A 12,974-nucleotide genomic window follows, 5' to 3' on the forward strand; every position below is an offset into this window, starting at 1 on the left:
CCGAACTCGAACAGGAGGGGAACAGCTTCCCAACGTCATTCGTTCCCGTTACCCGATCTGCCTTGCTCTCGCCTCCCGGAAGTGCAGCCTCCAAAGAGGCAGTCGTTTCCGGCGCCGCTCTTTCCTTCCTAGACTGTAAGTTTCTACTGCGGGGGAGGAGTCGCGTTGTCCCCCTTGTGGGTAGCGTGTAAGCTGATGGTCGGCTGAAACTGATTCAGGCGGTCAGGCGGAAGACGAAGGTGGCTGGAAACTTCATTTCGCTTCCAGAATAACCGCTAAAGAACAACCTACGGCCTCGTGCGTCTGTGGCGGTCGGGAACTTCGAAGGGGGACAGCCGTGCGCAGCCTCAGTAAGACCTCGGACTGTAGTGTCAGTATGCGGGGCGCTAAGGAAGTGCAAAGGTGTTTCCCTTCTTTTCTGGCTGAGCTTCTGTATCTTTTTATAGCTCCCTGACACACTGGAGCATCTTGTCTGGTCGCCGTACCTCATGTTGGAAAAAGATTGCGTTGTCTGTCTGTCGTTAAATTCAAGTGGGTAGCCGTGTTGGTCTGAAGCAGCACAACGAAAGTAGCAATTTTGGATATAAGGTTAATTGCTAGTGTAACATCCTGCTTGCTAGTGATCCGGAACACATTAGTGGGCAAGAACAACGTCCCTGTGTGATATTGTATATGCTCAGTATGATGGATGGCTGTATACCTTTAAATGAGTTTCTTAGTAAGTTTTCTCTTCCAGTTGGAAGCAATAAAGAAACCAGCGGTGGAAGCTGCCTCCTGTCTGCTGCCGACAGAGTAGGACTGAAAGATGAATGGCTGTGTGTGCATGTTTAGTGTGACTGTGTGTGTATTTGTGTTTAATGTAGCATGGGTAAATTCTTAACTGACATCACAGTTAAATTTGGCTTACCTTGTTGGTATAAGAGTTTCAGTTTTATATATTGACTGAGAAATCTTCCTTCAAGGCTGGGAAACTGTGCAGAGCTTCAAAATTGTTTCCCACATGGATGGACTTACTTATTTAACTAGTGACATTGTTTACAGAATACCCTTCTCCCTGGGGTTGAAGGTGGATTATTACACAGAATAAATCAATACAATCAACAGAGGTGGGACATCCAATAGACCAGGTGTTCCCAACCTTTTTGAGCTTGCTTATTCACCTTTGAAATTCTAACCGCATGGTAGGTGCAGCAATAAATGGCAACCGCACGGGGGAGCTGTCAGACACAAAAAAAGTTACACTGAGAACATTCTTGTGCAGTGGTGGCAGCTGTACAGCAACTCAAATCTCCAGTGACCTATGAGAAGCTTTGCTAGCCAAAAGCACCACTAGGCCCTGCCTACATTCTAAAAATACTTGGGCTCTAGGAAATGAATCAGTGGACACCACACTGGGTTTCTCTGCAATAGAAAATGCAATGGAATCATTACAAATCTGTAAAACAACCAGAGGTGATGAAGTACAGAATAAGTATTCACATGGCATGTTTAAACAAAAATTACATAGTAGGAACCTACTTACAGCAACAGATAGGACGGACTATACAGAATGGTATTGGCCACGGTTCCAAACTCTTCGCCCCAAAGTTCTTTCTGAATCATATTATTCAATGGAGCCAAATTTCCTGTATAAAAAGCCCTCTTAAAGCATTCAATTTTGTATAGCTTGTGGAAAGCCTGGAGGGTGGGGGTTTTTCTGATCTCATCAGGCAGACCATTCCAAAAGGGACAATACAGCCAAGAATACATGTGTACATGAAATGCTGATTTTTGCACATTTGCAGGATGGTACCCACAGAAGTGCTCAGATAACCAAAGCTATCATAGTGGATGGATCATAGAGGGAGAGGTAGTCTTGGAGGTATGAGAGAACAAGGCCAGGGGGCTTGGTATGTGATAAGCAGTAATTTAAATTGAACCTGATAACTGGTGGGCAACCAGTGGGGTGACAGCAGAATGGGTAATGCTTGCTATGTCTGTTTTCTGGTAATAGCTGACCTGTGGTATTCTGTACCAGCTGGAGTTTCCAAATTGAAACCATACTGGACAAAGTCTAGGGCAGATGAGGTAGTAGAGAGGTCTGCTACCTCTCTTTTAGTAGTTTTGCTTGGGAAAAGCAGATTAGAGACAGATCAATAGTTGGCTCTGACGTTTTTCTGTATGGTTTTAAAAAAGAAGTTGATTGATAACATACTCTGAATTAATTATTGTTTTATAACAGCAACAGGGGACTCTGGGAGTGGGAGAGGCTCTGGCCAGCTCCCCAGTGCCACCACCGTGGGGCATAGAGAGCTGTCTCTCTGCGTTCCACCACAGCAGGAGACTCTGGAAGCTGGGCAGCATCTCTCCCCATTGGGAGAAGTGGTGGTCGGTTTCCCGGCCCCAGTGCCACTGCCATGGGGCGTAGAGAGCTTTCTCGCTGCACTCCGTGACAGGAGGATTCTGGGCGCCAGGCAATGTCCCTTCCCAGTGGGAGAGGCACTGCCCGGCTTCCTGACCCCAGCACTGCTGCTCGCCGCTGAAGCGGCAGGGGACTTCTCCCTTGTCGCTGAATGTTCAGAAGGCTCCTGGCATGTGGGGGTTACTCTGGAGCCTTCTAAATGTTCCTCATGTCATAAAAGCACCAATCACTCATGATTGATAGATACATACATACATACATACATACATACATACATACATACATACATACATACATACATACATACATACATACATACATACATACATACATACATAGGACATCGATGTGACCTTTATATAGTTTTAGAAGTCAGGTTGGGCAAGGATTCAGTATCCAAATAGTGGTTTTCATGGATCCTGGGAGCATGAAAACATACATTGTGGGAACTAGGTCAAAGTGGTCTATAAATAGACCAGTTGGTATATTAGATATTTCTTCTGATGGACCTATTTTACAATGTGCATCCAGATCACACTGTATTCTTAATATCCTATGAGTGGAAAATTTTGCAGACGTATAAATACTAATCGTTCTTGCGACAATGAAGGCTCAACTTTATTATTTATTTATTTATTATTTATTAGATTTATAGACCACCACTTGTGGCGTCGTCTTGTGGCGATTCACAAAGATAAATATCAGTAAAAATTTACAGAAAAATAAAAGCATATAAAACCCCTTTATGGCAGGATATTCGAAGTTCTAATTCCCTGAAGATCTGTTGCTTTGTTTCTCTTAGTCATTGATTCTCCATAGATTGCCCTAGGCAGTGTTAGCCTGGGGAAGCCCAGATTGTAAAAGGCAGGGAGGGATCCACAGATTGATCATCAGTTCCAGTTTCTTTGAATAACTGGGATGGTCATGAACTAGCTGATGCAACAATAGCAGAGAAGTAATATATTTTTGCTTCTGTCACTGCGACTTCATAGGTTTTACAGTGTGCTCTATATAGCATAATATGTCAGATCAGCATTGTTCATGTCCACTGGGAATGGTGAGACAATGTGGGATAATGGTTAGAGTGTTAGAGTGTTAGAACTTGGAAGGCTCAAGTATGGTTAAGTGTGATAGGAAGTTTAAACATATTGTTTGGACAGTTTATGTATGTGTAGGAAGATGTTTGCATCTATTGCTATTGATCAGGCCTTCTCAGCCAGGGTTACATGAAACCCTGGGGTTTCTTGATGGCCCTGGAAAGGTTTCCTGAATGGGTGGGTGTTCATTAAGTTTTTACATATTTTAAAAATTTGTTAATTGGGTGATATAACCATTTCACTGCCTCCCAAAATTGCCAATGATTGGCCTGTGGCGGGGGCAAGGGGGGAGGCCTGTGGCTGTGTACACAGTTATGATTCCCAATCATATTCTTCACAATTGCTCCACTTCTTGTTTTTCTTGAAGCTTAATGACTGTTTCAAGAGTTTATCAATAGTTAAAAAGTTGAGAAAAGCTGCTGTAGATCATCTCAACATATCTCGTGTATCTAGCTGTGCTTTGGCACAAAAACCTTGCCTCTTGATATAGGATGTGGGTTTTTTTCTCAAATAAAAGTTTGTATATTGCAGTCCTTCTGTCAACTAAGTGCACAAGCTTCTCCCTTTCCCACTTCCAGGAGAGCCTCTTCCTCTGGCAGAAGGCTCCAGAAACCAGAGAAAAGCCTTGCATTTTGCTGACGGGAGAGTCAGAATACAAAAACTTGTCACTTTTTTCCCATCAGGAGCTTGCTTCAGTATCTTCTACAGACCAAATTCAGTGCACCTCACATCCATCACATGGCAGAAAAGTGCATCTAAGTGAGTTCAGTGGAGATCAGGTGGATACTGCAATGCAGATGAATAACCACAAGAACATCTGTAATCAAATTAGCAGTACACATGGAAACTAATTCCACATACTAGGCATACCTTTTGGAATGTTTGATTTTTAACTTAAATTGCTTGTTTTTGAGGATTTTACATGTCAGTTTTGGTGTTTTATTTTATTGTTATGATTGTTGTGAGCCTCCCTGAGTACTTGAGGAAGGGGAACATACAAATGTAAAAATGAATATATAAATCATACTATACATTCCAAAAGAAATATTTTACATAGGATTTCCCCTCATCCCAAATTTCCCAATAAGTAAGGAATGTTTCTTGAATACTGGTGCAGGCTAGGGACAGTACCAAGTATCTAAAACATTAACTCTGCCTTGTTCCTGAGAAAATTACACTGCCTCCACCATGGCCATTCTCTCAGGGTCTTTTGAACATTCTTAACACCCTCTGGTCGTCTTATGCACCCACCAAGTGAAGCACAGTTGGAGCTGTAACTCTGGATAACCAAACTACAGAATGGACATTAATTCACAATATTTATTCTAAAATCTTTTAGGAATCTTTGAAGTCATGACAAGATGGGCTCGAGCTAACAACACCCAGAGCAAGAAGGCTCTAAATGCAACACCATGGGAAGATATGAAAAATAGTTCCTCTGGAACCACAGCAACGAATAAAAAGCAAAGTCCTTTAAGGAATGTCCAAGGAAAAAAGAAAAATAAGAAGAAAAAAGACTATATAAATGAAGATGTTAATGGTTTTATGGAATATTTAAAACAAAATTCACAATTGCATAATGACAGCCATAAAGTTAAGGAGGAAATAGTAACAGCCTTAAAGAAGGACCAACGCCGGGAGACCAGAAGATTAAAAAGACAGGATATAAAGAATAACACCATGGTAAGACTTTCTTTCATTGCTCCCCCCCACTTCTTTGTATCCTGTTTTCCTCATAGCTTGAATGGTGGTTCTAATACAGCTCTGTGATTCAGTTCAGTTTCCTAGCAGGGGCTTTCCCCAATCAGCAATTGACTATTGTTATAGCAATATACTGTGGTAACAATCTGTCTATCAGGGTCTGATTTCTCAGCTTTCTTTTTTTTTTTTTTTTCCAATTGGCAAGTATGTAGTTCCTTTTATTGGAGAGATAAAAGGTCACGTGCATATCCACAATGAGGGGTTGGAGATTTAATTTTCAAAGCTGGGAAGTCTGTCTGTTATAACTAGTGTCTGTTGCTGTTTTTGTTTTAAAAGAATTAAAACAGCCCACCAATGGCAGGGAGGAAATGGCTGATGGAAGAGGCTAGGCAGGGAAAATGGTGAGACCTGGAAGATGTGGACTTTCCCTTCCAACAGTACTGTACTATTTGGCTGTCTTGTAAGGTTATTACAAGGACAAAATTTAGTGAGAGAGCATGTAATGAGGAAGACGAGAAACTGTGGTTAATTTATGGGAAAGGTACATAGTGGTCTTTTGTGGAATTATTTCCAAAGGTAATTCAGAAAACCTTACAGCTTATTTTTTGCCCATGAGGCCAGGTGAAAAGAGTGCTTTTATTTTCCACTTCAGGTTTCTGAGCTACCTTAGATACATAGTGGTACCATCTGTTTTGAGGGGTATGAATAATTTGAAGTGTGGTTAGCGGAAAAAGACATCACTGTGAGTCCATCTGTCAGTTGATACTTTACATTGTTTTGTCAAAGGTGTGTTTCCACTGTAGAAAGCCAGGACATGGTATTGCAGATTGCCCAGCTGCACTTGACAGCCAAGATATGGGAACTGGAATTTGTTATCGTTGTGGATCTACAGAGCATGAAATCAAGAAATGCAAAGTAAAAATAGATCCTGCTCTTGGTATGTACTGTAACTACAACTCTTTGTATCGTGGGCTTGGAAAAAGTGTCTTTTAAAAAATAGACAAGAAACAGTTCTCAAAATGTAGAAGTGATTTAACCTTTCAAGTTATAGTGGTATAGAATTTTGTGTGTGGTTGTTTGCAGCATTGCATATACGTTTTTGAACTCTTACAGGAGAATTTCCATATGCAAAATGCTTTATTTGTGGTGAGATGGGACATCTTTCCAGATCATGTCCAGATAATCCTAAAGGACTATATGCTGAAGGTAAGAACAGCTGTTTAAAAGGGAAGGGAGTCTGTGTGTGTGCTTGCAAGTGAGGGGGGGAGGAACTAAGGAGGAGTTTGAGAAACCAACAAGTAAGGTGAGGGGAAGGGAGTGTATGTGCGTGCGTGCGTGCGTACATGTGGTAGGGAGGGAGAGGGGGGGAACCAAGGAGGAGGTTGGGAAACCAGGTAAGGGGTGAAACAAGGGAGGGGGGAGTAAGTGTGTGTGTGTATATGTGTGTGTGTGTGTGTGTGTGTGTGTTTGCGAGGGAAGGCCTTGACCAAGTAGCCCCAGAGCAGGTATGCATCCCACATATCCTCTGACAGTCTGACTGTCAGTAATTTTTTTTCCTGTATTCACTAGTATCTTAGCACTGGTTGCTATAGAAACAATTCCTGAAATTCCAAAGGGATTGCCACAAATAACAAAACATGTATTTTTAATAATCATGGTATTCTCTCTGTCCCTCATTACTATTTCCCCCAGATATTGGCAGTTGTTCTGCACTTGGACCTTGTATGAGAGAATTTGGAAAGCCTGTCTTGTGTTGGGGGTTGCTCTTTAGGAAGCTCTGCTGATGTCCTCTGTGTACTGCTATTAGAGACTGCTGGAAATGGCTTCGGTACAGAATGCTTGTGAAAGTTTTGACAGCTTATTTTAATTGATAAAAAGGCTAAGTGTTTACAGAATGTATGAGCAGCATTTCATGAATGAAATGGCAGCTGAAAGCTGGCAGTTCAGAGGATGGAGAAGCTCTCCTGGACATAGCTTTTCCTTGTAGTAACTACCAGAGATAGCAGATGATGTTTTATAAATGTACATCTTGTAACAGAAGCCAACCTTATCTCATCTTTTTTTCTTGCAAGAAGTTTTATCCTTCAAGGAGGCACACGTTGTTCTAATTTCAGTAATAACATGAATTAGTTTGCTAAAGTCATTGAGCTTCATGCCTGATAAGGAATTGAACCAGGATCTTCTCACGATCAATCTGACTCAGTTTTGTTTGCACACCACACTAGTTAAAAATGTGTGCCAAAGCCATGAATGTGTAGAGTTTTATTTTCTGTGCCATTTGGTATTAGCCATCTTATTAATATGATTTTTCCCTATATTGATCTCTTACAGGAGGTTCTTGTAGGGTTTGTGGATCTGTGGAGCACTTTAAAAAAGATTGTCCAGAGAATCAAAGTTCAGGTGGGGTATTGCAGAACTCTTTAAAATCATGACTTAGTTTCTTACATATGAACTGTTCTGTAATTAGCTTATTCTGGAAAATACTGATTATAACTCAGCAGGACAAATCCTGATCATTTCATTTTCAATTGCATGTTTGCATGCTGCACAATGTCTTTAAACAGGCACGTTAGTGGGCCTTCACACTTTTACATAGGCTGTCATGTATTGCAGCAGGAGATTGAAACTGATAGTGGTGATCAGGTACATACTGCTGTCCCTGACAGTGAATAAGTTAAGGTTCTTTAGCGAAAAAGTTTCAAATTTGGTGCTTCTAACCATCACCACCCCTGACCATTGAATATACCCCAGTATAGATCCGCCATTGACTTTAATGGTCCTCATAGGGTATAATGGACCTGAAAACTGGGATTCGGGAATATGGGGAAAGCAATATTTTTCAGGTCCAATATAACTGAATTAAAAATAAATATGCATTTCATAATTCATCTGGTCAATTGTAAACAAGTTGCCTCGGTGCACCCCCAGTCCAGGTAATGGCATTGACCCCCCCCCCCCAGATGGTGCCACTCACATTGGGAACCATGATATGTCTTTCTTTAGACTGAATCCATTTTTCTGTTGGGAAACTTCTGCTTTGAAAATGACAATGTTTGATAGGTAATGTCAGAGTAGCAGGATTAATCTAAGACAATGGGTATTTTAAATCAGCACTTTTTTTAAAGACATAATATGATTTGACTGTAATGTTGATAAAAATGAAAAACATGTGTTGGTAATAAATATATTTATTACTAGACATTGTAACACATTTAGCAAAGCAGACTGCATTAGCTGTGGAATCATGCATTTGCAATTGTACAAAAACAATTTTCTCATTCCCCCCTTCACAGATCGAGCAGTAACTGTTGGTCGATGGCTCAAAGGAATGAGTGCGGATTATGAAGAAATTCTTGATAGTTCTAAACTGCAAAAACCAAAACCAAAAGTAGCCAAGATTGTCAACTTCTGATACTTCCTACCTTGCATAATTTATTAAAATCATATTAAAATTATGACCTAGAAATTATAACATAGCTGCATCACAGATGTACACAAGAAAAGGTTACCCATCATTCTCCCCTCCTGGATGATTATATTTTAACCAAAATGGAGGTCTTTAGCTGAATAAATTGCAGAAAATTTGCAGTGGAATGTAATCAGAAAGAAATTACTGGCTGTTAACCAGTATATCACTCATTAATATGATGCTTTATCTGTGGCTACTGATGCCAATAAAATGTGTAAATGCATATCATTGTTTACATTTTTTCTATTAAAATACAGATATAGATTGCAGTAGATTATTACTTGATCACTTGGGAATAGTTTCTTAATATTCTTGGTTCTGGTCTTCTGCATAAATAAAACAAATGCTTGTTCACTTATTTTCCCTTTACTTTAAGCTAGAATGGATAACCTATATAGTATTTGGGCTCCAAACATTAATTAATCCTAAACTCTTAGTAAGGAGATCGTGGAATAAGGCATCTGAGAGCAAGGGTATACTACAGATTTAAATGATCACAAACCATTTAAAAATAGTTACAGTATCAGAAAAACATAATATGAACTGGAGCAGCAAACAGATTAAACCAGCAGGAAGATACTGGTTTTGCTTTGTTCTTTTTACTCTTGCTTACAGCAATAAAAGATTTTTGAGACCATGTAATAAGATCACTATACTAGAAGATTTCAGAGATAAAAATAACACTGGATGAGAGACTGCCATTATTACTCACTGCTTGTTGTAGGGTTTGCCTTGACCTAGCTCCTCTTGAAGTCAGGTGTTATTTTCAGTTGGATGAGATGTGTACAATTTTACATTGGCTCCAACTTGGCAAAACTCCCATATTTTTAATTCCCTAACCCTTAGGTCATGTGCCTACTTTTAGTTCATTTTCAAAATATCATCAAGCAGCGTTTATAACGGAATAATCTTCCTCACTATGATTTTTAATCTGACTTTTAGTATGTGATTTACTAATGCAGTAGAAGAGACATGAAAAGAAAATAATTTATTATGAAATATAGTTAAGCTGAATAATTGCCTAGAGCTTAATGGGCCTCTAACATTCTGCTTGCCTGTGATGTTGCTTTGTATTAAGGAGGAGTGCAGCTTCAGTGCATATGTCTACAAGAAGAAAAGTATGTTACAATATATACAGAAATAGGTTTGTGAGTGTATATCTATGCTAAAGTTTTTACTACTGGAAGGGCTACATATGCATGTCAAAATTCTGTGCCAGTATGAATTTTGCATCAGGAAAAGCTGAGATCCAAGGTACATACAAAAAAAAATCAATGTTGTTTTACATAAAGGTACTTCTGCCTACTTTAGGGACAAACAAGTAGAAGCCAAGTTTCTGAACACCAGATACCTTTGCAGATTTCACTTGATAAATCTGCATTTATATTGGCTATAATTTGTTCTGCATTGCATTTAACTTCAAGCTCTGAGCTATTATGTGTTTTAAAATATCAACAGGACAATGTATTTCATGATTCCACAAGAATTCTGCCTGTATATGGAATCTGGTAGCAGATCTCAGTATCCTGAGACTTGCTTTCAAAATATATATTATATTGATTGATGATGATGACAAGCTTTGCAAAAGTTCTCAAGGAATGATAAAATTCTGGAAATTGCTAAGAACATCTTTCAATGCAGACTGAGCTAGCATTATGCATTGTGGCCGTTTAACACAGGGGCCCCTATGGATACTTGAGGGATTTTGAGAATAAGGTAATTAGGTATTAATAAAAATGTTTCTATCTCACCTTTTCTCATGATTCAAGGCTGATTACAATAATAAAAACATTTCCAATTTAACCCAGAATAACAGAACCCCAAACCTCTCCTGAATATCCTTCTGTGCTGTGAGAAGGTATATATAAAGGACTTTCTGGTGAAAGAAGGTCCGGACTGGCACTTTTATTTAGGGAAGAAGGAAGTAGGAGTCAAGAAACATTTGGGTGGGCACTGTGGTATCCACAGGTCCTGATTATGAAAACAGCTGTGACAATTGGTTTGTCAGATTAATATCACTCTTGTAACTGGCAATCTAGACTTTCAGTCATTCTAAGTTATTCATGAACTGTCACTTAATGAAGTAGCATTCAGCTTGCTGCTCCTGACTCCAAGAACTGGATGCACGCAGAAGCTGTATCCACAACTGATTCGGACAGGCCAGTAAAGTTGGAAGCAAAATAAGACATAACAGCAGGGGTGCCCTGGTTGTAAAAGGTGACCTTTAAAATATACAAAAGTCAATGTTAGTTATTTCATGAAATTTACCAGTACTGAAATGATCTCATCTTGATGTTGCCTGAAACGTTCCATCAACGTATATGTATATAACCTTTACCATGCTATCAAACAGTTGTACCCCAGACTATTTTGCTTAGCATGCAGGTTGGTCCTCCATCCACGCTACTGAAACAAGTCCTAAGGCACTAACGACAGCACAGGGACTCAACTTGGCTTTTTTCAGGGGGGGTGGGCATCATCTGGACATGGAATTAGGGTCACTGTGGGTGGACAGGTAGTTGTGAATTTCCTGCATTCTGCATGTGATTGGACTAGGATGCTTAGGGCTGATCCTGCGTTGAGCAGGGGGTTGGACTAGATGGCCTGTATGGCCCCTTCCAACTCTATGACTCTATGATTCTATGACTAGATGACCCCGGAGGTCCCTTCCAACTCTATGATTCTGTGTGCCTGGCAACATATCCTTGTCATCCTACCCCATTATATGCCAGCTCACCAATATGTTTCCAGAATGCAGTACAGTCCCTCTATCTGGGTACATGCAAAAACTCTTAAATCCCTTCACACATAAGCTTACCAAGTTTCAGTGCAGCATTAGCACAACTATGAAAATATGTAATAGTGTTATATCATAAAGCTACTAGCTCCAAATTGCTGCAGAACTTTTTGGCTTCATGCACATCTGATGTCTTTTACCCTGGAGAGCTCTGGATCTTTTAGAAGCAGAGTTGTTGAGTTCTGGATTTTCAATCTTGTAGCATTGTGAGGAAGGAGATTTAAGTGTTTATATCCAGAAAAGGGCTTTTGTGTAAAAATAATATATATTTTTTCGTGATCACTCAGTGGACTCGGCAATGTGCAAGTGGAAACTCAAAAACTATGAGTTGAGTCCAAAAAACCACACTGAAGCCGATATTATTGTTTTAAAAGTCTGAAAGCAGAGAACATGGTTCAGATGGATAAAGAGCTCTTGCCTTCATTCCCTGGGCCATTTTCCCAACCTAAAATAGACCTGGTGCGTTTGTCTCATTTTGGAGCTGCACATTCACAGAATACTACACATGCAGCTCCAACATGTGACAAATAACTCCCCAGGACTTGGAAAACAGTGCAAGTAGAAAAGGTAGAAGCCTGTCTTCTGCCCTATCAAGCTGTATCAGGCTTTGCAAACTTTTACAGTGATGTTTCCTGCAACTGTGAAGGTGGAGAGAAAGACAGACTGGACCCGCATAGTTAATTCCTTGTGTAGTCTGGCACTTGTCTAAGCAGAACTGTGCAAAGATCTTGTGTGATACCTAATGTTTTCTGAGTCCAGTGTGTGCACACACTTCTTCAGATACATGAAAGCTTATACCTTGAATAAGACCTTTATTGGTCTTAAAGGTGCCACTGGGATCAAACTTTCTTCTGCTATTTCAAACCAACATGGCTACCCACATTAATCTCTCTAGAAATTTCTTGAAGTTTGGGTTACCATCAGATATTTCTCCCTACCCAATTCTGCTTTGGCAAGGACCCTAGTGCATGTGGATCTCTTCTGATTGCTTCAACCTGATCATCAAAGTTAACCCCTTTGCTAGGTATTTATCAAGCTCATCACCATAACCAAGGAACTACTTTCATATCCTTACTCTGCAAATAATTCAAAAGAATTCGATTTGCATATGATACTATGTTAACTGATAAGGGGGCCGGTGATAAAAGTGAAATAATTTCACATTTTGATCTTTAAAAAATAGCTAATGTGTGTGTGTGGTGGTGATTCAGTTGTAAACAACCAATATCTTCTCCAACAAGGTAAAGGTAAAGGTATCCCCTGTGCAAGCACCGAGTCATGTCTGACCCTTGGGGTGACGCCCTCCAGCGTTTTCATGGCAGACACAATACAGGGTGGTTTCCCAGTGCCTTCCCCAGTCATTACCGTTTACCCCCCCAGCAAGCTGGGTACTCATTTTACCGACCTCGGAAGGATGGAACTCCCAGCCTTATGGGCAAAGCTTTCAGACGGCTGCCTTACCACTCTGCGCCACAAGAGGCTCTAACAAGAAGGGGGCTAAATCCCTCA

The 12,974-nt window shown here is 40.2% G+C and overlaps 2 protein-coding genes across 6 annotated transcripts in view; one reads left to right on the plus strand and one right to left on the minus strand.

The window, feature by feature from the left end:
• Positions 1 to 8,891, plus strand: ZCCHC9 (zinc finger CCHC-type containing 9). Of its 5 annotated transcripts, none has more exons than XM_077347513.1 (6): positions 1 to 135; positions 4,838 to 5,181; positions 5,986 to 6,136; positions 6,313 to 6,405; positions 7,531 to 7,599; positions 8,493 to 8,891. In XM_077347513.1, exons 2-6 carry the CDS (start codon positions 4,852 to 4,854, stop codon positions 8,609 to 8,611), a joined length of 762 nt encoding a protein of 253 aa, XP_077203628.1. In that variant the 5' UTR covers positions 1 to 135; positions 4,838 to 4,851; the 3' UTR covers positions 8,612 to 8,891. The 5 variants fall into 5 exon arrangements, with proteins under 5 accessions (XP_077203628.1, XP_077203627.1, XP_077203629.1 ...); XM_077347512.1 differs by lacking the exon at positions 1 to 135 and adding an exon at positions 142 to 402; XM_077347514.1 differs by lacking the exon at positions 1 to 135 and adding an exon at positions 142 to 370.
• Positions 8,892 to 9,163: 272 nt separating this feature from the next.
• The window catches only part of ACOT12 (acyl-CoA thioesterase 12), a 41,734-nt gene continuing 37,923 nt past the window's right edge, over positions 9,164 to 12,974 (minus strand). The window contains exon 15 of the mRNA XM_077347494.1: positions 9,164 to 10,890. Coding sequence (XP_077203609.1) covers positions 10,759 to 10,890 — 132 coding nt within the window. The 3' untranslated portion in view covers positions 9,164 to 10,758. The remainder of the gene's footprint in view (positions 10,891 to 12,974) is intronic.

This window comes from Paroedura picta, chromosome 7 (genome assembly GCF_049243985.1).
Source record: "Paroedura picta isolate Pp20150507F chromosome 7, Ppicta_v3.0, whole genome shotgun sequence".
Classification (NCBI taxonomy): domain Eukaryota; kingdom Metazoa; phylum Chordata; class Lepidosauria; order Squamata; family Gekkonidae; genus Paroedura; species Paroedura picta.